Source organism: Larus michahellis, chromosome 2 (genome assembly GCF_964199755.1).
Source record: "Larus michahellis chromosome 2, bLarMic1.1, whole genome shotgun sequence".
Lineage (NCBI taxonomy): Eukaryota > Metazoa > Chordata > Aves > Charadriiformes > Laridae > Larus > Larus michahellis.
The window spans coordinates 124,902,618-124,927,795 of NC_133897.1; the positions used below are offsets into that span (position 1 = coordinate 124,902,618).

The following is a 25,178-nucleotide window of genomic DNA, read 5'->3' on the forward strand; positions in this document are numbered from 1 at the left end:
GAGGGACTTCATGCTTCAGTGCTTTTCTGAATATATTGAGAGAGACTTCAGCATATGTTCAAATGTTTTCTTGAACTGGGACTTTAAAAGGTTTTATAAAATTAAAAGGCAATATCATTGTAGACATTATTAATAATTCAGACCAGTGTTATTATTATGTAGAGATTTTATTCAGCAATATCGCACATCACCATAAAATTCACTTCAAATGAGCCCTTGCCATCATTACAGTAATTTCATGGAAATATAGACACTGTCACTCCAGAAACACTGGCTCTTCTAATTTCACTATTTCACACAGCTACTATTTCAGACAAGCACAACAGTTATTTTTGCCTGTCTCACTTTACTCATGAATATCCTAACTTTATATAGGGCTATTTGTGGTAGAAGTAGATTAATTCTTGATTCCACTAGTAGTAAGCTTATGCTTTGCGTCAGAAAGTTCATTGCTGGTATTTAATGTTTCTGTTTGTGTAGTTCCTTTCACATCAGCTCATTCTACATTAAATATATATATGATTTCTGAAACACCAGCAAGAATTTAATATATAGCCATGATGATGATGACACGTTAAGATTTTTCAGTGTCACAGCTTTTTTCCTGTTACAGGGACAACTTGATTAGACACTGCGCACCAACAAATCAATAGCTAGTACTGCTCACTAGAAGAAACAAAAAAATAAAACTAAATCAAGTAGTAACAGCAATACTAAATAGCTTTTCATTATTTAATCCATACAACATCTGTATCGACACATTAACTGTTACTATTCATTGCTAACTATTAAAATAAAAACCTGATAGTTAGGTGAACTCATATGCCTGAATTCTAGGGCTTTGTAGATGATCTCGAAAATATTAAAAATCTGTGGCTTTATTGAAAAAAACCATACATCTTGAATATTCAGTCCAGCCTCTGGAAATAAAACAGATTATTATCCTTCAAGGATACAGAGAGTAAGCAAATCTTTTTAATGGTGCCTGGTCATGCATTTTCTGCGATCTGGGATGCAGTGCTTTAGAAATTATGAGGTCAAATGCATAGACATACAGATCTCTTCCAAAGGGAGTTTTTTCTGTGGCTTACAGTGGGGAGATATAGTTTTGTTAGACTTTGGAAATGGTAGGGCTACTACGAAATAAAATTTTTGTCAGGCAAATATTCCATGGATTTAGCACTATGAATTTATCTCACCTTCACCAAACTTTTCGTATCTGATAAAAAATATCTTAGGAAGTTGCTGCATTTTTGCCTTGAAATTTTGAAATAATGTTTCTATATTTATTCAAAATCAGTATGCCTTCCAAAAATATGTTTCTTTTTCACTTTTTAGAATTTAGGTCCATTTATATCTTTTTACATACTAGGGCAAATGTTTTAAATATTTTTATTTTATGTAAGTTTAGAAATTACTTCTCTATTAACAATAATGAACTGAAAATTTCATACAGCTACATTTCGTTAATACTGAAATTTTTTTTTACCATTTTTACACAGTGGGGATGAGGCTCTAATTCTATTCCAGGACTAATAAGAATTGTTATTTGTGGCTAGCATTATCTTTGGTAATTTGATTGCCAAGTCATTATAGAAACACTGTTTCTTAAAATAGCCACTTTGTATTTTAAAAGAAAGCGATTAATTGTGCACTAGTCACTCCGCGAGTAAATAGCTAACTTTAAGAAGATGGTAAATGTTAGTTAGTTCTACCCAATGTTAGAATATTTTTGCAAGGGATGAGAGAAAAGAAAACCAATCCAAACCCCAGCTTTTTCTAATTTGTGGGCTAACGCATCAGGAATTTAAGGAATTTAACATAATAATGTCAAAATATGGAAGTAGACATTGCAAAATTAGAAAAATCCTGAAAATCTTCTAAATGACTGAAAATTCTTAAGAGAGCTTCATGTTTGCAGGAAGTAGAAAATAGTCCCTAGCTTTTTAGTCTTCAGTCATTTTTATCATGCATACAATATGTGATGGTGCTGGCAAAATTGTCAAGTTGGTTACTCTGATCAACCTAGTTTTAAGGTTTCCTTATAAATCAAAAAAATATGCTGTAACTCTGAAAAGGATGTATAAAGGATTTAGTCTACTTCCCTCTTATGTTTGAAAGTAGCCTGTAAATATTTCTAGAATTATCGCTGCCAGAAATAACAAAGATATACGTTGTCAATGGTAGGGCTTGACTGACAAGGTATTGACAATGTATATACAATCAACGTAAGGGAGCTTTCTTCTAAGTAAGAGAGCAGAATGGATGAGCATTTCTTTATCTAAAAATTATATCATGTATGACAATTGGTTTCTTCAGTATGTTCATGAATTGACTTCAGTGGTAAAAGCTCATTATTGCTTTGTTGGTGGAATACGCTCCCAATTCTTCAGGTCCACATGGATATACTTGTGCAGATAAATTCATTTTTCATGACTGTACATTTTCCAAGCCTGAACAAGCAATACATTTGCCTTCGCATAGTCCTCATTTTACCAAAATATCTTTATGAAGTTTTGAGCTAAACTGATGTTAGGCAATGAGGAAGAGAGAAGAACTAATTAATATACCCCTATCTCTGACTATTGGTAGAATTCCACTCATGTCTATAAAAATCTAGAAACTCATACTGTATCATATCTTCCAGACAAACTGTTTGACTCCCTGTTTTCAAGTATGTTCTTTTTTCATAGACATAACTATCCGTAAGAGTTAGTCACATTACTTTTGGCCGTTACCTTCTTTTTGTAAAAGCTATCAATTTTCCATTCATGAACATGAACTCTTCAGGTATTCCACTAAAAACATTCCTCAGCAAGAGTAGATTTCCTATTGAACCTCCTTCTCTTTCTGCATGGAAGAGCAGCAGTATGGCATGGTGTACATGTTGAATGAGGACACAAAGCAAGTGAATCCTATAAGGCATACTCGATTTAAAACACCTCAGTAATTGCTCATTTCTTATGTAAAATGCAGGCCAAAAAAAAAGTAAAATAACAGTAAAGCTTTCAGCTGAAAGCTACAAAGAGACAATTAATAAATTTAATTAAAAATCCCATTTTCTTCAGCTAACCTTATTTCCCAGAATGGCTTTGTTAAGGGCTAGAAAGTAAGTGAAATGGGATCGATAGCTCGTCTTCTCTCTTGTAATCATTACCTGGTAGTTTTCTTTTTTAATCTTTTATCTCTCTTTACTCTTCACTCTGCGTGACAAAAGCTAGTCACTTTCTGGATTATATGCTTCACACCCTTCAGTGAAATAAGTATTGCTGATTTCAACAAAACTGTGTTCCAGCTTAAATTTTTCATCCTGGGAGATCAAAAGGTTTGAGAGAGAGGGAGAGACGTTAGAGAACAAGGTCACAGTAGACTACTTATGGTAACTTCTAGCTTTTACAGAACAATATATTATCAAATGAAATAATGTAGACTTGTGTCTTGTTTTACTCTTGGAAGAAGAAAGATTTAGGGGCACAGTTTACTGTCTCAGCTTCTTTCACAAATGATATTCACTTAGGTATCTTAAAAGGTGACTTTATATAAATTAAAGTTGGTAATGCTGTTAACTTCTCCACTTATTTCTTCCCGACTCCTGAGTAAAAAAGAACTATTTTTAAAAAGGCAGAGGGTAGCTGTATTTTTCCTGCACTTTGTCTCTCCACATCTGTCATTTCAACAGAGAATACATGCCTGTCAGTTTCTGCTTTGGCTATGACTACTCTGAACAGTGTGACTGCTCCATAAGAGAGGGGAAGGATGAATTTTCTATGAAGGCTGAGGATATGGTATGGTTTCTCTGATGGAATTCAGGACTTCAGAGTCTTGATCTACTGTTCCATGGATTACAAGTCATCTTGTTTCTATGACATAAGTACTGCTTACGAATTCTAAGGTATAAAACATACCAGAATTGGGAAGTGCTTGTCGAAGAGGCTCATGTTACAGATGAAGTTTTTGGCAAGCAGTTTAAATTGATGAGATTGGTTGTGATTTGTGTGTGTGCGTGTGTGTTTATTTGCGTGCATACATCTAAATACACTCTAAATTGCAAACTCTGCCTTGACAACCACTGTGGTCTTTTAAACAATAAAGAGACTAAAATTTCAGAGTGGATACTGAATTAAATATTCTGTCATCGTATTATCACTCCTCTGTTGCAACAGTGTGAAGTAGGAAGTATTGTGTTTAAAGGCAAAGTCAACATTTTTTTCTTGAAGAATTCCTTTAAGTTAATGCAGTGATTCCATTTGAAAGCATCCATGCGTGTAGTTACATGCATGTATGTAACTAAATCTGTAGGATAGGTTGTTGATGGGTACAGATTAAAGAATAGCAATCCTCCATAAATTATTTACAAGGCTTTCTCACAAGCAGCAGCGTGACAGAAGGATTACTTGTGTGTTACCCAGCTACCACAAAAACACAGAAGAAAGGGAACAGATATATGCCAGTTTAAAAGGTTTGTCTAATATGTCACTGTGTAACATCTCTCTGAACGCTGCTCCCAGCGAGCTGGCTCTCTGCACAGTGTGAGTGCAGTGACTCAGAGAAAGGAATGGTGCAATCTTCTGCCTTTGTAAGCCCAAATTAAATCAGCCCTTGAAGAGTTTTGAAGTCATAGAGCCAGAAGAACAGGAAACGGTTGTTCTCCGAAACAGGGTTATGTGACCTGATGGTTCTTGGCTCTCATGTTATAAAACGATTCAAATGTTATTCCTCTGCTGTTAAGCATAGCATTTTGCTTAGTTGCTTTTGCGCCTTCTTTGTGCCACCCTGGGGAGGTGCCTGGGGTTCCCCTTCTCTGCTGTGCGTCTTGAGGTGTCTGTCAGCCATACCACACAAAAGCTAAAGGCGTGACCAAGAGCTGCAGGAGCAATTGTGGGAGAGTACTGGAAGGCTGAAAGCATTCACAGCTGGACAGGTGATTTATGCATTCCAAAATGCAAGACACCCTTTGGCAAAACCCAAGCTTGTGCTTATCTAAGACTTGAGGCTTAAAATAGGTACTTTTCCTCTGTTGCTGTAAGGAAGATTAGGTCTCTCATCCATGCTGGAGTGCTTTGGCTAAATTTAACTCTGGCTGTTGGAAAGACTTACTCCTAGGATTAAGGCACAGCTGTGGAAACTACTGCCAATGTTTTGATTGGGGATTTATGAGAACCTCGGGGAGAGTCTATATGAGACTGGAAACACAACAGACAAGCATATAGCAAGCTTTACGTCTTCCTTTCTTTTTTTAAAAAAATGTCATTGCAATAAATCACTGATCAGTTATGTTCTGGTATGTGAAAGCTGTGTGGCATTACTTACATTTGCTAACGGATTTTGGTCATACATCTGTTTCAAGGTGTCCTGTCTGTATTTCTCTTCCAGGTTCAGGTCCTTCGCAACGCAGGGGAAGAAGTGACCCTAACTGTGTCCTTTCTGAAAAGAGCGCCTGCTTTTCTGAAACTGCCACTGAATGAAGATTGTGCATGTAAGCCTTTATTACTTGGCCAAAAGAAAACTCAATTCAATGCTCATGAATGTTTGCAGCTTCTGAACCTACTGTGCATTGAAGATGATTGACAGCAGCTTTTTCGGTCAGCATTGCTGCCTGAACATGAGCTGCTTGTATTGCCAGGTCTTTTACTAACATTCACCTCAAGCAAAAAATTGCTATCTTTGCTTGAAAAACAGATCACCAGGCATTTGGCTGGTGTGAATCAGCGAAGTTGCAGGTAAGGCAGTGGAATTCCATTAATTTTCAGTAGCTCACATCCTGATGCAGAGTATTTAAAAGAGTTTCTTCAAGCAGTGTTAGATAACATTTTAGTCTGAAAGAGTTTTGTCTTGTAAATGTGAAAATGAGTTTGTGTGTGTATATTTAGAGGGCTTAACTTTACCATTTAAAATTCAGAGCCTTTGGTCGAGGTGTCTGTCTACCTAAAAATAAATTACTCTGGAATGATTAGTATTTTGTTTAAATCCAACCGAGTTTTAGTCAGCTAGCCCCATGAGAGACGTATGGAGGCAGCTGTCTTCCTTTAATTATATTAAATTGTAAGTGTGGGTGCATAATTATAGACAGTTGCAGCATATCTAAGCATATTTATATGTTGGCCTTTTGTCACTGCTGCTTTCCTTCTGCTTCTTGCTCCTAAGAGGGTAAAATGAATTGCTTAATTTTTAAGCAACAAAACAATAAATGTTTGATTTCAATGCTTTTAGCCTTTTAAGTTAGAAGGAATTAAATAAACTAAATTATTAAATAATTCTTTATACAATCATTTGTTGAAATACTGTCTTTATTTTTTGCCTAGGTATTAAATTCTGGTGAGACAAGAAAAAATTTAGAACACCATATTCTAAAATAAAAATGTATCCCAGTACACTTGTCTCTTTTATGAAAGGTTGTGATACCAGAGTGTACCCTGAATAACGCACACAAACATACATTTGCCTCAATCCTATCATGTTACTTCTGAGTTGTAGCACTACGATTTCCTAAACTGTTACAAGAACAGCTTGAACTGTAAACTTCATCAAGACTAACAAAACTATTATCTTACTAGTTCCTTCAAGTGAAAACCCAGTGAGGAGGTACACACTTTCATTTTATTATCAAATTTGCAAAAACCTTTGGGTTTTTTTTTCTCACTAAACAGATTATTAACTCTTTTAAGCAAAGCACCGGGGGGGGACTCTTGGGACTCTACTCAGTTTAAAAAAGGCACTCAAATCAGAAGACAGATACTGGCTGAATGGAGAAAGTAAATGAAAGTCAGACATGACATGGGGGAAGGGGAATACATATATACAAACAAAAATTTGAATTATAGCATTATAGATTAATGAAGATTAATGAAGATTTTTTTTTGTGTAATCATGTTTTCATTAGGTGCCCCCAGTGACCAAAGCAGTGGCACATCCTCTCCCCTGTGTGACAGTGGTTTGCATCTCAACTACCATCCCAACAACACGGTAAAAGCTTATATTTCTTTGATGGAATTACACAGAAGAATAATAATACTATAATAGCTAAGTGGAAGTAATTAATAAAGGACAGCAACATGGGAGGAGCTCTAATTAATATTGGAGATAAACAGTTCCACAGGGGGGCAAAAGAGTTGCCAGATATTATGGCTGTGAATTAAACTATGAGGAATTATACCAGCTGAGATTGTGCCTTGATAGATATGATTACTGTTTTTATCTGGGCAATAGGGATTTTGTGAAAGTTTTTTCTTCTAGATTATTTTCAGATATTCTTCTAGATTATCTATTATTTAACATAGGTACTAAAATTATTAAAATTAAAATATATTGTCGTGGTTTAACCCCAGACAGCAACTAAGTACTGCACAGCTGCTCCCTCGCTCCCCCCTGGTGGGATGGGGAAGAGAACTGTAAAAGTGAGAAAACTTGTGGGTTGAGATAAAGATACTTCAATAGATAAGGCAAAAGCCATGAGCACAAGCAAAGCACAACAAGGAATTCATTCACTGCTTCCCATCAGCAGGCAGATGTTCATCCATCTCCAGGAAAGCAGGGCTCCATCACATGTAATGGGTACTTGGGAAGATGAACGCCTTAACTCCGACGGTCACCCCCTTCCCCCAGCTTTATATAGTGAGCATGACGTTACATGGTATGGAATATCCCTTTGGTCAGTTGGGGTCATCTGTCCTGGCTGTGTCCCCTCCCACGTTCTTTTACACCCCCAGCCTGGTCACTATTGGGGCGCTGTGAGAAGCAGAAAAGGCCTTGAGTCTGTGCAAGTACTGCTCAGCAGGAAGTAAAACATCCCTGTATTATCAACACTGTTTTCATCACAAATCCAAAACACAGCCCCATACTTGCTACTATGAAGAAAATAACTCTACCCCAGACAAAACCAGCACATATATCTAAAGAAAAAGTAGAAAACTTTTTCAGAATTTTTTTCCATTATTTTATTTCATTCATTACCTAAAACTTTTGGCAAAGGATGGTTTAGGTGCATTTTTTTGACTGTGTTTAAGGTCAGAGCATTTTACTTCTAGTAACTTACACTTAAAATCTTACTGAAGAATGATAGCACTATGGAGAAAAGTCTCTTTAGGCTGAAATGCTACAGATGTCTGATCATATTTTTAGTAAAAGATACCTTTGAACTGCAGTAACAATTTTCTTAGTCAGGAAATGCAGTTTTTCCATTGTTTTATATAGTTCTAAAGGGGTTTTTGCTGTATATTTGGCTTTCCCATAGGTGAAAATACTGAGATAAAATAAAAAGCACTGAATAAATAAACCAATGTACTGCATAATTATTACAAATATATTAAAAAAAACCCAAAAAGTAAGCACTGTTCAGTAGACTTTGCTGGTTTTAATTTCTGGCTTGTTTTATTATTTCATACTTCACTGATAAAGGCTTTAAATAGGAGCCCAGAGACTTAAAAATGAATAGCACAGATTTTAAACCTGATTATAATCTGGAAAACCTTTAGATTTGATACACTTTCATGGCAGCTGGAATTTGTAAAAATTGGATAAAAACAGTAAAATTGGTGACTTAATACAGGTTGATAATATATATATATAAATACCTAGTGCAAAAACATCAGAAGCAGACTTATCTAAACAGTCTATATATGTATGCATTGCAGCAGATCCTAAAATGATTTTACTGGCCATTTCATATCTAACTCCGCTTTTAGGATAAAAACCATGCTTCCATTAGAGAATCCTATTTCTGCAGGTGTCGAAACTGACCTAAATTATCTACAGTTTCTATTTGAACTGATAATAATTTACTGAAACTGAGTTTTTCTCTCAGTTTAAATAATACAATCAGACATCGTGATTCTATAGTTCACCCTAAATTAAATTCTTCTGCTGAAGACTAGGATGTGGTTCTTATCTCAGATGTCCCCTTGTAATGCGAATAGAATGCTTCATAAAACCAAATAAGACATCTGTATGAATTCCTAAATTATGTGCAACTCTCATGTCATGGTCCTTCCTTTTTCTCAGAAAATTCTCTAGAATGCATTATGACTTATGGTTATAGTCTATTTCTTAATTAATAGCCTTGGTGATTCACATGAAGGAGACTTCTGATTCAGAAATTGGAGTAGACAGGACCGGTTTTGGTCTTTTGCCTACAATTCAGTGTTATGCAGGCTAAAGGTAGGGTGAGCATTTCTGTTGCAGACAGTTCTAGGCTTACGGTTTGCATATAAAGTTTTTGCCTCATTTCAGCTCTTTCCTCAAGTTTAATCACAGCTGAGAAAAGGTTCCTGAAAGCAGATAGAAAAGGTTAAAAATTCAAAACAATGTTTAAAACAATGTCCTAGCTTAGTCTTCCCAGCCAATCATTTAGTTATTTGGATGAAATCTATGAAAGGTTTCTTCAGAGATTCAAGGTTTTAAATAAGTGAATCTACTTATGAAAAACCTTCTGTTCAGCTAAATTGATGTTCGTAGTGATCTTTTATTTTATATACATAAAAGATATATGAACTTATAAGTAAAAGGAAAATGCTTTATAATTCCATAGATCTTACACAAAAATCACACTCTAAAAAATACAAGGTGTACTCAATTTTTGTAGTATTTATTTTATGGAAGATATGGGTAAAAAAAAATATGAAGTCTGAGATTAAAACATTGTAAATGATGCAGGATCAGCAAGTACAATTTTACTGATATAGTAAAAGTACTACATACATTTCAGTGAGAATCATGCTTCTTCAGAAAAATAACATCAATACTAGCACTTGTTTTGTAAAGCATTTTATACAGAAGGGAACAACTGTTGGATTTTTAAAAATAAATGTTGATCATTTCACTTTTTATAAGGATTTCTCATCCAAATCTATATTCTGTAAAAATACTGGTGAAATTAGACTGTAGATAATTAATTACTCGTTCTTTGTAGATATGATCATAGACATGATAAAGTTCAGTTTTCATATAAGTAATGTCTTGTGTAAATAGGTAAAATTAAAATGTTCATCATAAGCATGTATTTTTGACTAAAAAATTGTCGTCATATGTTAAATACCATTCACAATTAACAGGTTTTGAGATGATGTCATTAGAATAATGTATGTAAACATGTTGGCGCCACAGGAAACAACTGAATTATGGTTGTATAGCGAATAATTTAGAGATCATCTTTATTCAGGGTACAGGTATAAAACAGTGGCGGATGATGTGATACGCAGTAAATATTCACTTCTATTCACGACTAGTCATTTCAAAAAAAGGACACAATCTATTTTCCCTCAGTTTTTAGAATATTGTTCCTCACACTCACTCTAAGCATATTGATGTTGAGGTTCATATAGATTTGTTTTATTTGTGAGAAAAAGTGAAGAATCTCTCCAGTGCTAGCTAAAACTGATGACAAATGATTTGGGGAAAGTGGAACACGATGCCAAATGAAATATAAAATCTTTGAAGTCTATCTCTCTCTTTTCAAATCTGCTGAGTGCTTATAATGAAGCCCAAAACTGAGAAGGACCTTTTAATGTTTTTCAGGATACATTATCATGTTCCTCATGGCCAGCATCCCCAGGACTTAGATGGGAAAAAAGGTGGTGCGATCTCCGATTAATTCCACTTCTTCATTCACGGTTTTCCCAATACCTTCCAGGATCAGATTTGTGCAGGTAAAGAAGTTCAGAAAGTTGAAACTTGACTTCTTGGTGGACAGATAGATGTCTTAGGGAGTTGCCTTGTTAGAGGAAGGGCATTATTAGTTCTACCGCAGCTGTCAGAGACATGAAACATAGGAGCTTTCATAAAGGTCTATCTAGGTCCACCTCAGCCCATGTTCTGCTCTGATGTCAGCCAGGACCAGGTATATGGGGAAGACGTGTGATCTTCCTACTTTCATCTAGTGGTCAGCACATTTTCTTATTTTGAGATTGCATGTAGGTCGTCATATTTAATAACTGTTAATGCTCCTGTGCTCAAAAACTTCTTTGAAAGCTGTTTTTTTTAATAGCTTTTTTTCTAATGCACTGTGGCATTGAGTTCTGCAATGTAATTACGTTTTTAAAATGTACTTCTTTTTGTTTGCATTAAATCTCTCACCTGATAACTTCAGTGTGCAAAATAAGCTTGTTTGGGAGCAGCAAGGGCTGGCTGCCCCATGGGGAAGGCAAGACAAGAGCAGAAGGTGGCAGCGAGGCTGGACGAGGCAGTGTCCATGCAGACAAGGGCCCCATCCCACTGTCCCTGGGGGAGTAGCAGAGCAGGCCTAGGGCTGGTCTTCAGATGAATCCATCATGGTAAAGCGGGGCTCAGGTCAGGCTAAGAATTCACCCCACAGGTCAGGTCCGAATCAGTGGGATACATGTCCAGGCACAGACATAGCTGCAACCAAACTCTGGTGAGGACCAAAGGCAAGAGCCTGAGTTCATACTCAGCTACTAAGTGAAGGGGGAGCCAGCCCCCCCTACCCTCAAGCTTTTTCACAGCAGCCTGATCTCACATCCCACGGCCATACCATGGCAGAGCTGGCCTCAAGCACAGGCAGCCAGGCACCCAGGAGGAGGAAGAGGGGGAAGAGGGTGGAGTCTGGGCCCTGATGCTTGTATCAAGGGAAATGCTAAATAAGCATTCTTGATTTACGTTTTTATAACTTCAGATAACTGTCTTCTGTTTTCCAGTTTGAAGGATCCCTATTGTTACCTCCTTTTAGGGAAACCCTTCTGTAGGTCTGATTATCCTTGCTGTTCTCTCTGTTGCTTTTGTAATTCTAACATATCTTCTATGAAACAAGGTGATCAGGACTGCAAAGAGGATCCCTCTTGATTTTTAATAAAACATAATGATGTTTTCCATTTTTTCTCTGTTCTTGTCTAATACTTTGTAATAGCCTTTTAACTGTCACTGAGCGCTAAGGTGGTGGTTTTCAGAGAGTTATTTGTTGTAACTCTTGCATTTCTTTACGCAGTGTTTATAGCTACAATAAGGTTCTTTATTGCTTTCATATAGCTAAGGTTATTTTTTCTTATCTGTGTTACTTTGCATTTGTTAACATTGAATTTGTTAACATTGAACTAAAAAAATTCTGTGAGTTACAGCATGTAAGTCATTAACTGGAGGACAGCTGTCTACAGTTATAGAGCGTGTTTCTCCATTACTTCCTCTTCTAACCCATCAGAAACATTAACTCTTAAAACAAGCACAAGGGACTTATTTGTGAGGCTGTGAGGCCTTATTAACTGGAATAAACTCTGGCTTTCCTGTGTAGCCTTCTTGTCTGCCAGCTGAGATGTGTGAGTCTGGGAAGAATAGTGTGTTATGCTATACCCTGATGGCTCATGAGGCATTAGCGGTTTAAATTTCCTGTTCTTCCATTCAAATACATGTAAAAGTACCCAATTAATACAGAAAAAGCTTCATTAATATTTCTGGAATGGGTACTACAGTCAAGTGATATCATCTGTCCCCAGGGGTGGGTTTATGATCTCCCCCAGAAACTACAGAAAGAGGAATCATCATAGAATACCAGGTTGGAAGGAACCTCAAGGATCACGTGGTCCAACCTTTCTTGGCAAAAGCATGGTCTAGACAAGATGGCCCAGCACCCTGTCCAGCTGAATGTTGTGAGTGTGTACAGTGATGGGGAATCCGCCTCTTCCCTGGGGAGATTATTCCAATGGCTGATTTTTCTCATTGTGAAAAATTTTCCCCTTGTGTCCAATTGGAATCTCCCTTGGCGTAGCTTGTACCCATTACCCCGTGTCTTTCCATGTGACTTCTTGTAAAAAGAAGAAGCTGAAAAGAAGAAGCTGAAAAGAAGAGCTGAAATTAAAGCAGGTTAGGCAATAGTCGTTTCACCACTACATAACTGTACAGCTAAAAACAGCCTGCAGCTTTTGACTGGTAATAGCAAAATCATATTTGCATGGCTCCATGATCCTTTTTCTATTAAGGAACAATGGCTGGTCCAGAGAGTCAAGGTGTAAACCAAAGGCTACAACGGTTTATTGGCTGAACTGAAAGGGAACAGGATATAGTCACCAGAGACGCAGGAGGGTTTTTATTAAATTCTGTGAAAACCTTCAGCTCGGTGTTCAACAATGGTTGAAATAGAAATAATTAAGAGCACGAAGCAGAAAGGGCCTAAAATCGTAACAGTCAAATCTGAGATCTGTTCTGCTGTATACTTCAGATAAGATATTGAACTGAGTAGAACTACTCACATGGAAAATTAGGACATATTCAACTATTCATAGATCTAGGGTTTTAAAATTTAGTCTTCTGTATCAATAAAACACAAGTTTAAAGTGAAGCTTATAGAACTTGTACATTACAGAGAAAGACTTTTAGGCAGTAATGTTATTCCTGAGATTTGAATTTCCAGAAAGTAAATTTAAAAGTATATTCATATAAAACAAAATACCTGAATTCATACTCAAACTGTGAATAACTACTCTGATAATTTTCTCCTTGTGTCCTTCTGTGATGCCTAACGTGAGGAAGTAAGAGGAAGGAAACAAAAAAGCAGTGTAAATATGAGAGAGGAAGAGTGGTTTTCTTCAAAAAAGCATAGAACCGACATTTTACGTTGCTAGCAAGACAGTTTATAAGAGTCTTTTAAATGAGCGTAAACATTCCAAAATGTGACTGCCTCTCAAAATTTCTTCTGGGACAAAGGTAGATAATTTTTAAAAAAGATTGTTATAAAGAGCAACATTAAGGAAAGGATATTGAAAATAATATAAGAAAGGAAGATCAAATGGAATTTAATTAATTCAATTTTATGTAGTTCATATTTGCAAGTCTCTTTTCACTGTAGACTAGCACAGAAATACATCATATCATTGTCACATACACTGTTATGCTTCATAATTGTATTCTAGCTTTTCTAGTAGGATGCTTGAGACACATGAATTCCAGAGGGTATTAATATAAAATTCCAGAGGGCATTCAGGTTAATCTTGGAAAGCTTATTAATTTCAAATATAACTCTTGAGTTCCAGAAGGCACAGAACCTGAGAAGTGTAGTTGAATAAGAATTCATCTGGTCTTAACTTTTTTGCTGGTTTATAAAGTGATTGATCTACTATTTGTTCTATTTAATACAAAACACGTATTTAATACATTTTTTTTTTTCAGATTTCTGTGGTAGTATGGACTTTGACTAGTAGATTAATTCAAGAAAATACTAATGCAATAATCTAAGGTTAAGGATATATACTGCCCAGGCACATTCAGAAGTAATTTATTAGGTAGTATTGCATCCTATAATATGTGTTTATTGATACTTGGGCAAGAACATTATGGATGAATGGTTTTGTGTTTGCACAGATCAAACACCTAAGAAGAGTAGGAACAGTCTGATGCCCCAAATGCATCAGATTCACTGTGTTTGTAATGTAAGGGAAATTTTTCCATCAGGAATGACTCTGGAACATACTGGGGTTTCTTTGCTCGTGCAGGTTAGTGTCACACGTTAATAGATTTCTTGGATTCCTAATTTGGTGTACGATAGGCTGAGCAGAAAGAAGGGGAGTCATGAAAATAATGCTATTTCTCTTAAAACATGTAGTAAAAAAATTTGTCTGAGCATCATGTTACACTCATTATGTAAAGGCTTAGTTAGAATTTTATTCTGGAAGAAATTACTATTTATATTTATAGCCGTTTAAAATAAAGGATATAGTAAGCAAATGCTTAGCTATATTACCTGAAGATGCTTTGAATAAATCTTCCTCAAAAAATTTGCTTGAATTATTGTGAAAATGAGTCATTGAAAGAAGTAGCTCTCAGTTTGTACCTTTATATTTTAAGGAAGAATCACTACCCGTGTGAATAGGCAACTAAACTGATAAGTTAGCTGATGGATTTAGATAAAATACGGGCCTCTGCATGATCATATTAGGATAGATAAGCCTTTTTCTCCTCTAAGAGCTAGTTCTCATGATGGGACTCTCAAAGCGAAGGCATGGCTCTAATTCATTTTTAATGCTTTTAACTGAAGGAAAAGCCTCCACTTGACACAGATACAGCAAAGACCTTTATGGTAGAGACAGATACTATCTCAACATTCTACACAACTAGAATATAATTTCAAGAGGTAAAAAAACCAGCCTCTGCAGAATGGGTGTCTGTCCTGAGATATCAGAAACTGTCATTAGTGGCACTCAGTTTTACACTGAAGATAGCACTCACTTTTCCTGAGCCATTCTGAAAGAATCTAAATGATGTACGTAATTTTAAATCATGAATTGATCATTAACGGATGGGTTTGTAGCTGAACGCCAGCGGTGGAATTTGGTATTCTCTGTATGTTTAGTAATCTCTTACTCTGGATTATGGATTAATATTGAGGTTTTTTGTTTCTGAAGCCGGAGACCTGTAAGCCTTCCAAAGGCTGTTAGCCAAGAAGGCTATTTACTGAAGAAATTAAGTTTGCTACTACTTTAGCATCTGAAAGTTTTCTCTTGTCCTATAGTTGCTCAGCACTCAGCTGTGGAAAGTCAGTCTATAATGCATTACAGATTACTGCGTAGGTGCTCAGATTGTCATTGGATGTCTCTTGGCATTCCAGTGTATTTTGCTAATGATACAGAATTCAGAAACACAATTGGAAAAATCATTAATGCTACCTGATCGATTTTGAATTCTCCATCTTTTCTACCAGTAGTTTAGAAGAGGATCAAAACTCTGTAACCAAGAGCAGCCAACAAGGGGTATTCAGACAGGAATCTTACCATATTTAAACAAGGTATTAGAAAAATGAAACAAAAGTTGTTGAGAAAAAGTTCCTGTAATCCACTTAATTTCTCAAATGATTGCCTACAGTGTCCAATGCACACTTTCCTTCTCTGTGATCTGCAGTATTAAAGTATTAACTCTCTGGTATGCATCAGCTATTTCACTTGTTTAGCTTCCGAAGTCACACAGTGTTGGTAAAGGTTCTGTGGAGCTAGCCTATGGAATTTTTTAATAGCTTTACGGAAACTTAATGTAGTCTGAGTTGACCTTTTAGCATGATCTTTTTAATATGTCAGGTATTTACAAAACAGGAAAACCAGCAATTTATCAGCGTTCAGTGGCTGACCTTCATTGTAGTTGAAAGAAAAGCATTTCTACAAGTATTGTTAAGATGATATGCTAGAACAGATGAAGTTTTCTTCTGACCTGATCTGTTATGACATGTCTATAGGCAAAATGCGTTCCAAGTAATTGCTGTGGATGGGGTTTGCAGTGGAATAATTCAGTGTCTCTCTGCTGAAGACTGTATCGACTGGCTACAAGCAATAGCGAGTAACATTTCCAACCTCACAAAGCACAATGTAAGTATGGATCCAAGTAAGCCAGAAGGTTTCCCAATCATATTTGATTATAACTGTCATAAAAGCCTAATGGGTTCACACAGAGAATTATCTGCATATAAACAATGCTTGAGGCTGTCTGAGAGAAGTCAACTCAAGTTTGTCATCAAATCAGACTTTGTGAGAAATCATTGAATGGGAAAATATTCTCCCCTAGAGTCATATAGTTCACTTCATTGCTATCAGTTATTCGCTTCTTAGCAATACCAGCTAGCATTAGAAACAAAGACCAGACACACAGGAGAAAGCCAGGTGTGATGGGTAACATATAAAAGCAAAACATTTCTTGGTAGTTTGAGAAAGCACATCTGTATGAAGACTGGTGTAATCAGATCTGAATTACATAGTAGGTCTGTTAGGTATCGTTTACCTTAAGGAGAATGGCAAGGTGCTTCTGTGTTACAGATACAGATGTGTTTGTTATCAACACAGATTAAATGCATTTATGCTTCATGCACTGTACTTCTATGATCTGATCCTGTGTGATAGATATCTCTTTTAATTGAAGCAAGAATAAATGTTATGCAAAAGTTTTGCCAAACTACTAGTCAGTTCAACCAGCAAGTCTTCTGGACCTGCCTAGGATATGTTTCGCATTTGATAGATGACACATAGCTTTTCCTGTGGAAGTCTATATGATACCTTTCCTGTTTTTCCTCAAAAAATTCAGAACACATGGGTAACTCCATTATTTTGAGTTGAGTTATAAGACGGAAACCCTTGAGGATTTAATTTATATTCCCTCAGAATTCCTTAAATCTGCTGTAGCCTCCCAAACCTGCCTCTGAATTTGCTTTTGTTTCAAATACAGGGAACACATTGAAGGAAGCTGTATTTCTTGGAGATTTATATTCAAGATGCAAAACTGTGTTCCATCTGGCAGCAATATGTAAAAGTCATTGTATTATAAAAATGTGACAGACATGAATTCATCCACCATCTGCAAGCTTCCATGCAGTAGAAGCCGACTTTATGTCTATTTATTCATCCTTACAATGCTGTTGCTGTACAGAACCTTTCTTGTCTCATTAGGCGTCCTGAAGGTGCTGATTTTTAGTCTTGCCATCTTTAGTTCAGACTGTTAAAGATTCTTCCTACCTAAAGTAGTGTATTTGTTTACCTATAGCAGTAGATAGATGCACCTAGATTTTATCTGATAATGTTTTATGTAGCTCTGATGAGACTATAATTACGGTTTATTAGCGTAACTTGAATTTCGGTAATGCACTGTTTATGTCATATATTCTCAGTGTTTTAAAAATAGGTACAGTTTATAATTCTACACTAGTTTCTATACAGTACAGAAACAATGTATATGGTGTTTTATAAGATGGAAATAGTAAATTATACAACTATTATGCCAATATTTGTGTTTACTTTATCCTGAAGACATCCTATAAAGTAACTGTGGGAATTAGGGCTTATTACAACTTTCCGTGAATCTATTTTTAGAGCTTTCCTAATTGTTCGTATTCCATATGAATTTATGGAAGTCAATGACACTGCCTTTTCTGTAATGTACTTTTCTTTTAAATTGTCAGTTGCCAGAAAGAATTAGTTATTTGACAACATATGTGGTAAGTGAATATAAGCAACATTAGGAACACAGAGGGAAAAAAAGCCAAACAGTTGCTTGGAACAATGATTAGATGTGATTAGAACTCCCTATATTTTCTTCTTTTACAAGATGGTTATTGACATATATTTATATACTGTTGATGTTAGCATTTTTCCTCTGAGACAGGCATTTACTCTCACTCATTCTCCCTTACTGTGGCATCCAGTACCAAAGAAACAAAAATAATGTAGGACTTTATTTGAACTTTTCGACAAATTTACTTTAATTGCAATTAACTTCTTATTTCTGTATAGAGGTTATGGAAAATAGTTTGTTTCATTTAAATACGGTCTAGTTCATTTACATGATCTTTCTCACATCTACCTTTTGAAAAAGAAGGAAGCAGATGAAAACAAGAAATACTATAAAAACTAATTTTTTTTTTCTGAAAGCATTTCCTTTTCTAGTATGTCAAGTACTCTGTAGATTAGGGTGGGATTTATCTTGCCTCACTTTAGATGTCTCAAAGTAGAATGTCCTAAGAGCAATCTTTATGATTTACTTTCAACATCTATTTTATGATGAGATTAATTCCCTCAGGACATGTCTTTCTTTCCTTTGACTCGTAAGAGACCCTAGGGTGGTGAGTTCAAACCTCGATACCTAAAGAGATATGTATATTCTGTCACTGGTGTCTTTGAGGAGATGAAGACGGTTTCTCTGAATAAATCTGCCAAAGAACTGCCTGGATATTTTGATGAAAGGCCTAACCAGAAAATCTGAATTATTTTACTTTTCCACACACAAGCTGGCTGAAAAAAAAATCATCTGATGGTTCAAACCCCACAAATGTGTGTGGTAAGAACAGGGTTTTCTCTCCCTATGCATCTTACAGTTGTGAAATATGAGTCCCTTGCTCCAAAATCTCATGTTTCAGTCTATAGTTCAATAAAATTTTTATAAGGATAATGTCAAAATCTCTTCTGCCGTGATCTAATATGTCCACATCTGACACAAAGGTGGTTTTACTCAATTGCAGAATCATCTTTGTAACCTACCAAAGAGAGTAAGATAATAAAAAGGCAGGAACAGAAACAAAACCAAAATGTCTTGACATCATCATCCTTGAAAGGCAGTGTTGCTAACTGAATATATGTAATGGAGGCTGGAAGGTGGTGACCGCAGGCAAACACATTTTGCCTGCAGGGGTTAGACTATCACTCATTATACAGTGTGAGATAAAACTTGTATTATTATTGAACAAGATAGTTACAGTTTTAATGCAGAGATATAGAAAATTATATTCTGACTATTACAGAAGAGATTAAAAAAAATCAGTATGCTGACTGATCTGGTTGATTTCATTTCAAATTTTCATCAAAAGACAGACTTCAGGTATTCACTCTTTTTCTTTGTATTCAGTAAATTAGAACTAGTGTTCTGCAGTGTTTGTGGAATACTGAGAGTGATAACACTAATTTTCATTTCTTTAGCTCCCCAGAAACCATGGAAAGATCACATGTGAGATTAAACACATCACTTTAAAATTACAAAACATGAATTGACTATAAATTGTTAAGTAACAAAAATGCATACTATAGAAGTGCATTATTGAAAGTGACTTAATACCGCACTATAATTGATGATGTGATGAATTCATAAAGACCATTCGTTTCTGAAGATGTATTCCTCTCCAACTGGAGTCACTTGAGCTGCATCTGTGTTAAAAATTCATCAGTTTTAGCAGTAGTCTTAAAACTCAGAGGGGTTATGTTAAACCCGAAGTTTAGTCTAAGCAATACTGAAAATAAAGTTCGCGTGCTGAAATCTGAATATGTTAAATTGAACCTAGACTTGGGAACACTAATTCCTCTATGAACTGATGAGGTAGAAAAGGGTTTTACCTCTTTTTGTTGCCGGTTTGGATGGCAGGCCAAAGACCATTAGAAAGGGAACAAGCTGCTGCCTCCACCTTTTCTTACTCATGCTGCAAATAGGAATTTCAGTTCTGCTGTTCCAGTTCAGCTGTGAACTATTGGCCTTTCCATAAAGTTTTAAACTCTATTAATTTCAGTGGTAATTAGTACTGATTTCTATTCTTTACCATCAGTTTTCTTAAGGAATTTTATGACGACAGAATACAATAGGTCACATAACTTTTAAAAAACCTGTGCTCTGGAAGAGTCTAAGAAAATACTCCAAAATCGTGTGGTCTATAAAGATCCACCTGTTGCCATCACATCCCTAATTGGTGCAGTTTTCAAGGGACTCGAAGGCAAAATTTTTAATGGCTTCAGAAAGGACAAGATTTTTCCCAAGGTCTTTTTCAAACTTGGTTCAACTGAAAATTATTTCAGTGCCACAATATTCTATTCAAGTGCTGCCAAAATAATAAAGAAAAGAAAAGAAAAGAAAAGAAAAGAAAAGAAAAGAAAAGAAAAGAAAAGAAAAGAAAAGAAAAGAAAAGAAAAGAAAAGAAAAGAAAAGAGAAAAGAAAAGAGAAAAGAAAAGAAAAGAAAAGAAAAGAAAAGAAAAGAAAAGAGAAAAGAAAAGAGAAAAGAAAAGAAAAGAAAAGAAAAGAAAAGAAAAGAAAAGAAAAGAAAAGAAAAGAAAAGAAAAGAAAAGAAAAGAAAAGAAAAGAAAAGAAAAGAAAAGAAAAGAAAAGAAAAGAAAAGAGAAAAGAAAAGAAAAGAGAAAAAGAAGCTCTAGGTCTTCATAACAAAAGAATAATAAAAAAATACATTGCAGTTAGCATCTTCTGGGATATAGCTTAATAGAGTCTTTGGGGATTTATCCTCCCGACTCAATATTTTTCACTCTCTCCCATTGCTTTCTCTGTGGCAGATTTTTATATAGTGAGTGCAATGATACTTCTTTTCCCTTTCCTCTTCCATCATTTCCTTGGGAGACACTGCAGCAATTGCACATTTATGCTTCTTACCTTGAAGCTAGCACTTACAGAGGAGAAACAACATGAACTTCATCAGACAGGAATGACAGGCAACTGAGGTAAGGTTGCCAAGCAGGAAGTGACAAAAAGTTAGTTTTAAATTTATCTTAAGAATGCCCATAAGATCTTGCAAGATTTAGTTCACGGTAACTTTGCTTTATTCCATCATGTTAAATTTTCTGTGTAAAATAGCATGTATCTATGAAATTAATGAGGCACACATATGTTAATGGTGGAAGCATGGCAGTAGCATGAAAGCAGTAGGAGTAAGAGGTCTACAAACTGAGTATGAGTTTGGCACAATGTATGTGTTTTCCTGAACTTAAGCATTTATTTAGAACAAAATTCAAAAGTTCAATTGAAATCATAACTTCGGTCATATACTTAAAATGTAATGCATAATGAAAGAAACTGCTACTAAGTTTCACTGATGAAAAGAGAATAATACCTAATCTTTACAATGCTGAAGTTTGGGTAATTGTTTAGGGATTCTGTAAGTCACTAGGTAGAGGAAAACAATACAAAACAGGAGAAGAAAACTCAATTAGAATAATATGATCTGTTCCACTTGTGGGAAGAATAAAATACCACAGGACTACATTCAGTGTTTAGTAAGTTATTGAAATAAATTAGTAGTACATGTCTCATTTTTCTGGTGGGTGCTACCACCAGTAAGAACATACTGTGGAATGTTATATTACATCAATAAATCAATGTCACTCATAAGAAGTGAACAGATTTCACATTTCAATTTTTTAGGTGAAATACCACAGCAGACCATCAGGGTGCTCTGATGTTAGTAATTTTGGAGTTTTCAGGGATTTTATGCTCTTAGATGCCCTGTGAATTGTGTATTACAACAATATTTAACTTTTTTGTTGGTTACTAAGCTATGCATGTTTGGAGCAAATCCAAAAAAGATCAACATTAGTATCAAACCTCATACAGTGGCATATTCTGTAGTAGTGCAAAAGGCAAATACTGTCTATAATTAAAAGTTGAAAACCTTGTAAAATGAAGACCAAAACAACAGAAGATTATAGGAAGTCTTCAAAGTATTACCAATAGAATAATTTTTAAATATATAATTTATTTTTCCCAATACAGAACTACTCAGATAAATTGTGCATTATCAAATAAATGTATGTTCAACTGTTTTTTAAGCAGTATTAGGCATTTATGTGCTTACAAAGTTCTGACGCTTTGATTTTTTGTTCTGCATCCCATTCTAGACCTTGTAAAGGGAAGCCTGTAGAGCTATTCATTCCAACACTGGTATTTAGGTCTCTATAGAAACATTCAAAACTCAGAACTGGGTATGCTTGTAACAACACTTATAAATACTTAAAGGGTGGGTGTCAGGAGGATGGGGCCAGGCTCTTTTCAGTGGTGCCCGGCAACAGGACAAGAGGTAATGGGCACAAACATGAGCATAGGAAGTTCCACCTAAACATGAGGAGGAACTTCTTTCCTTTGAGGGTGGCAGAGCACTGGCACAGGCTGCCCAGAGAGGTGGTGGAGTCTCCGTCTCTGGAGACATTCAAAACCCGCCTGGACACGTTCCTGTGCAACCTGCTGTAGGTGACCCTGCTCTGGCAGGGGGGTTGGACTAGATGATCTCCAGAGGTCCCTTCCAACCCTACCATTCTGTAATTCTGTGATACTGCTGCCATTTTTTTTCCCTATATGGTTCTCTTAAGGCACATAGATCTAAGTGAATAAATGTCAGTGCAGCATCAAAATTACATAAATCAAAACTATCCTATTTTTCCTCCCTTTTGCAATGTGGAATGTTACCAGCCTGACATCAAAAATCACATCTGTTTGTATGTCACTGTTATCAAGTTTTACATATGGCCTCGTCTCATATTAACTTACATTTTGGGCAATTTCCTGCAGGTCTTATTTTACTAACTTGTTGCCTTTACCTTGTTGACTGAAGAATTGTGGGATATTTCACATCCTCTTGGGTGTACTGATTTTGCTGCAAAGAAAAGTTAAGTCTTGCCAAACTGTATTGACATTGCCCCAGTGTGTTTCATCTGCACTTTTATAATGTACCTGAGTTTAAAGGATAATGTCCATCATGTGGCAGTTCAGGAAAACAGTGCAAGAAAATAATATTTCCTCAAGAAATATATCTTCCAGACTATTTCTTCCAGAATACTCACTTTATCTGGGAAACTTGTAGCAAGGAACTTCTGTCTTCATAGTTGGAGCATTTGTTATGACATATTCTGATTATGGTGACAGCACTCATTAAGACATGCAGTCTTGCAGTCTTGATTTGGAATGTACATTGTAAACTTCAATTAGTCATGATAGCTTTTCAAATGAAATAAAATTGCCTTTCTGTACCAAACTTCTCCCAAATGTTAAACCTATTAATGCTATTTTTAATAATATCTTTGCAGTTTTACTGTACATAGCATCACCAGTCTTGCAATGGTCAATGATACCTAATAAAAATATTACCGTCTGTATTGCTATAAATTGCTACTATACAGTTCTAAAATACAATTGGAGAGAAATTATGTCCTTAGAGACAGTAAAATCAAAATCCCTTCTTTATAAATATTCTACAAACAGAAGAATCACAATTTACCTGTTAAATATAAGCCTTAAAAAAGAAAGCCACATTATCACAGAGAATATTTTTGCATTTTTTATATGTGCTGTAATACAGCAAAGGATCCCTGCACTTTATCTGATTCATCCAATTTTGTATGGAGTCAAATTAAATTGTAGCCTTGCACTGGTATTTAAATCAAAGCAAAACGTCAGAATATTCAATACATCTTTAATCTATGTAGGATTTATATTAGGCTCTGAGACTTTCTCTTCCTTCATTACATTATTATTGAAGGTTTAAGTTGACACAATATAATAAAGACTATAATCTGTTTAGTTACAAGACTCTTTGGAGGGATGTCACACTTTCTCTCAACATCCCACCCTGCTGAAAGGTTGCAAGAAACCTGTAATTAGGAAAAAAAAATAGGAAAAAAAAAATCTTCATTGATTTAAAATGGCAAAGAAACAATGACAAGAATAAAGGAGGTAGGAGCAGTCTGACTGGGGACACAGGTAAACCACTTGGCTTTTGCAGAGAGGTAGCACATGGAAAAAGAAAGTACTTATTATAAGTTGACCTTTCCTGCCAAAATGCCAAGCTGCCCTTTCAGTAGCAGTTGGAGACTTCCAGCTACTTTAACCTAGTTTTTGTTGTGCAGTAAGCTGTTCAATATTCCACAATTGGCTTATTTTAAGCGAGAGTGTGTTGAAAGTAGCTGTTGAAACAGCAACTGTGAACTGGGAGGCTAGGCAATAATAACCTCCTTTTTTTTATCCCTCCTCTTTCCTGTCTTAAAAAACCCCCACAGACATGAATGTAATTATTTGTATTTTAAAGCAAGGTTAGCTTGTTTTCACATGCCTTTCCTCTTAGTCACTTTTAAAATATATTTCTAAAAAGTGCTTACATCAAAAGTTTTGCATTTGTTCCACAACCAATTAAAAGAAAGAAAGAAAAAAAAAGAAGTAAAATAAATTGAAATGCACTCAAAAAGCCATAAAACACCTTAGGGAATACATTATTAGTAGGCTAATGTGTTGAAAGCACTTTCTCCATTTGGTTTTCTTGCTTCATAAAGTGCCGTAGACATCCAGCGCGTTCAGGTAGTGCACAGCTTGTGTTCGCCTGAGGAAGAGAACAGACTCGGAGGAAAAGGCAGAGGGCTGGGGAGAGAGAAAACAGGAATGTCAGTCATTCCAGGACAGTTTCAAGAGGCTGGGGCAGACAAGCCCAGTTGACAGGGAAACGGGTGAAACAACAAATGAACACTAGGCACAATGTGCTGCAGAGGAAATGAGCCCCAAATGATTTGGAATCGCCATTTCTCTGCTAACAAAAGGTATTATGAAGCGCTGTGACAGGTTTCTTATCTCCTAAAAATACTTTGCATAGTTAAATAGCAGGCGTCTGTGGGGAAAGTCTGAAATTATAGCCATGCTGATTGCCTGTGTGGGCATCAACATGATTACAGCGTTGTTTGGTTTGGGTTTTTTTTCACCATTTTGTTTATTTCAGAAAATGAGGTAATTACATACAAAACTTATTTCATTAAGGTCATGAAGTCAAGCTTGAAAAATTGAGAACGAAGCACCTTGTTTCATTCTCATTTCCCAATGCATGGTGCTCTGTGATTTACTGCACTGAAGAAGTATTAATTTGCTTTGGAGATTTTCACCTTTTTGAACTGTTTATAATGACCATATGAGAGGTTTCTCTCCCCTCCCCTCCCCTCCCCTCCCCTCCCCTCCCCTCCCCTCCCCTCCTCCCCTC

At 35.8% G+C, this 25,178-nt stretch overlaps 1 protein-coding gene across 7 annotated transcripts in view; it reads left to right on the forward strand.

Annotated features, from left to right (window-relative positions):
• Window positions 1-25,178, forward strand: part of SNTG1 (syntrophin gamma 1) — a 352,251-nt gene that overhangs the window by 232,300 nt on the left and 94,773 nt on the right. For all 7 annotated transcript variants that reach the window (XM_074577005.1, XM_074577004.1, XM_074577003.1 and 4 more), the window contains 4 exons: window positions 5,374-5,476; window positions 6,881-6,963; window positions 10,510-10,640; window positions 16,157-16,286. In XM_074577005.1, coding sequence (XP_074433106.1) covers window positions 5,374-5,476; window positions 6,881-6,963; window positions 10,510-10,640; window positions 16,157-16,286 — 447 coding nt within the window. The remainder of the gene's footprint in view (window positions 1-5,373; window positions 5,477-6,880; window positions 6,964-10,509; window positions 10,641-16,156; window positions 16,287-25,178) is intronic.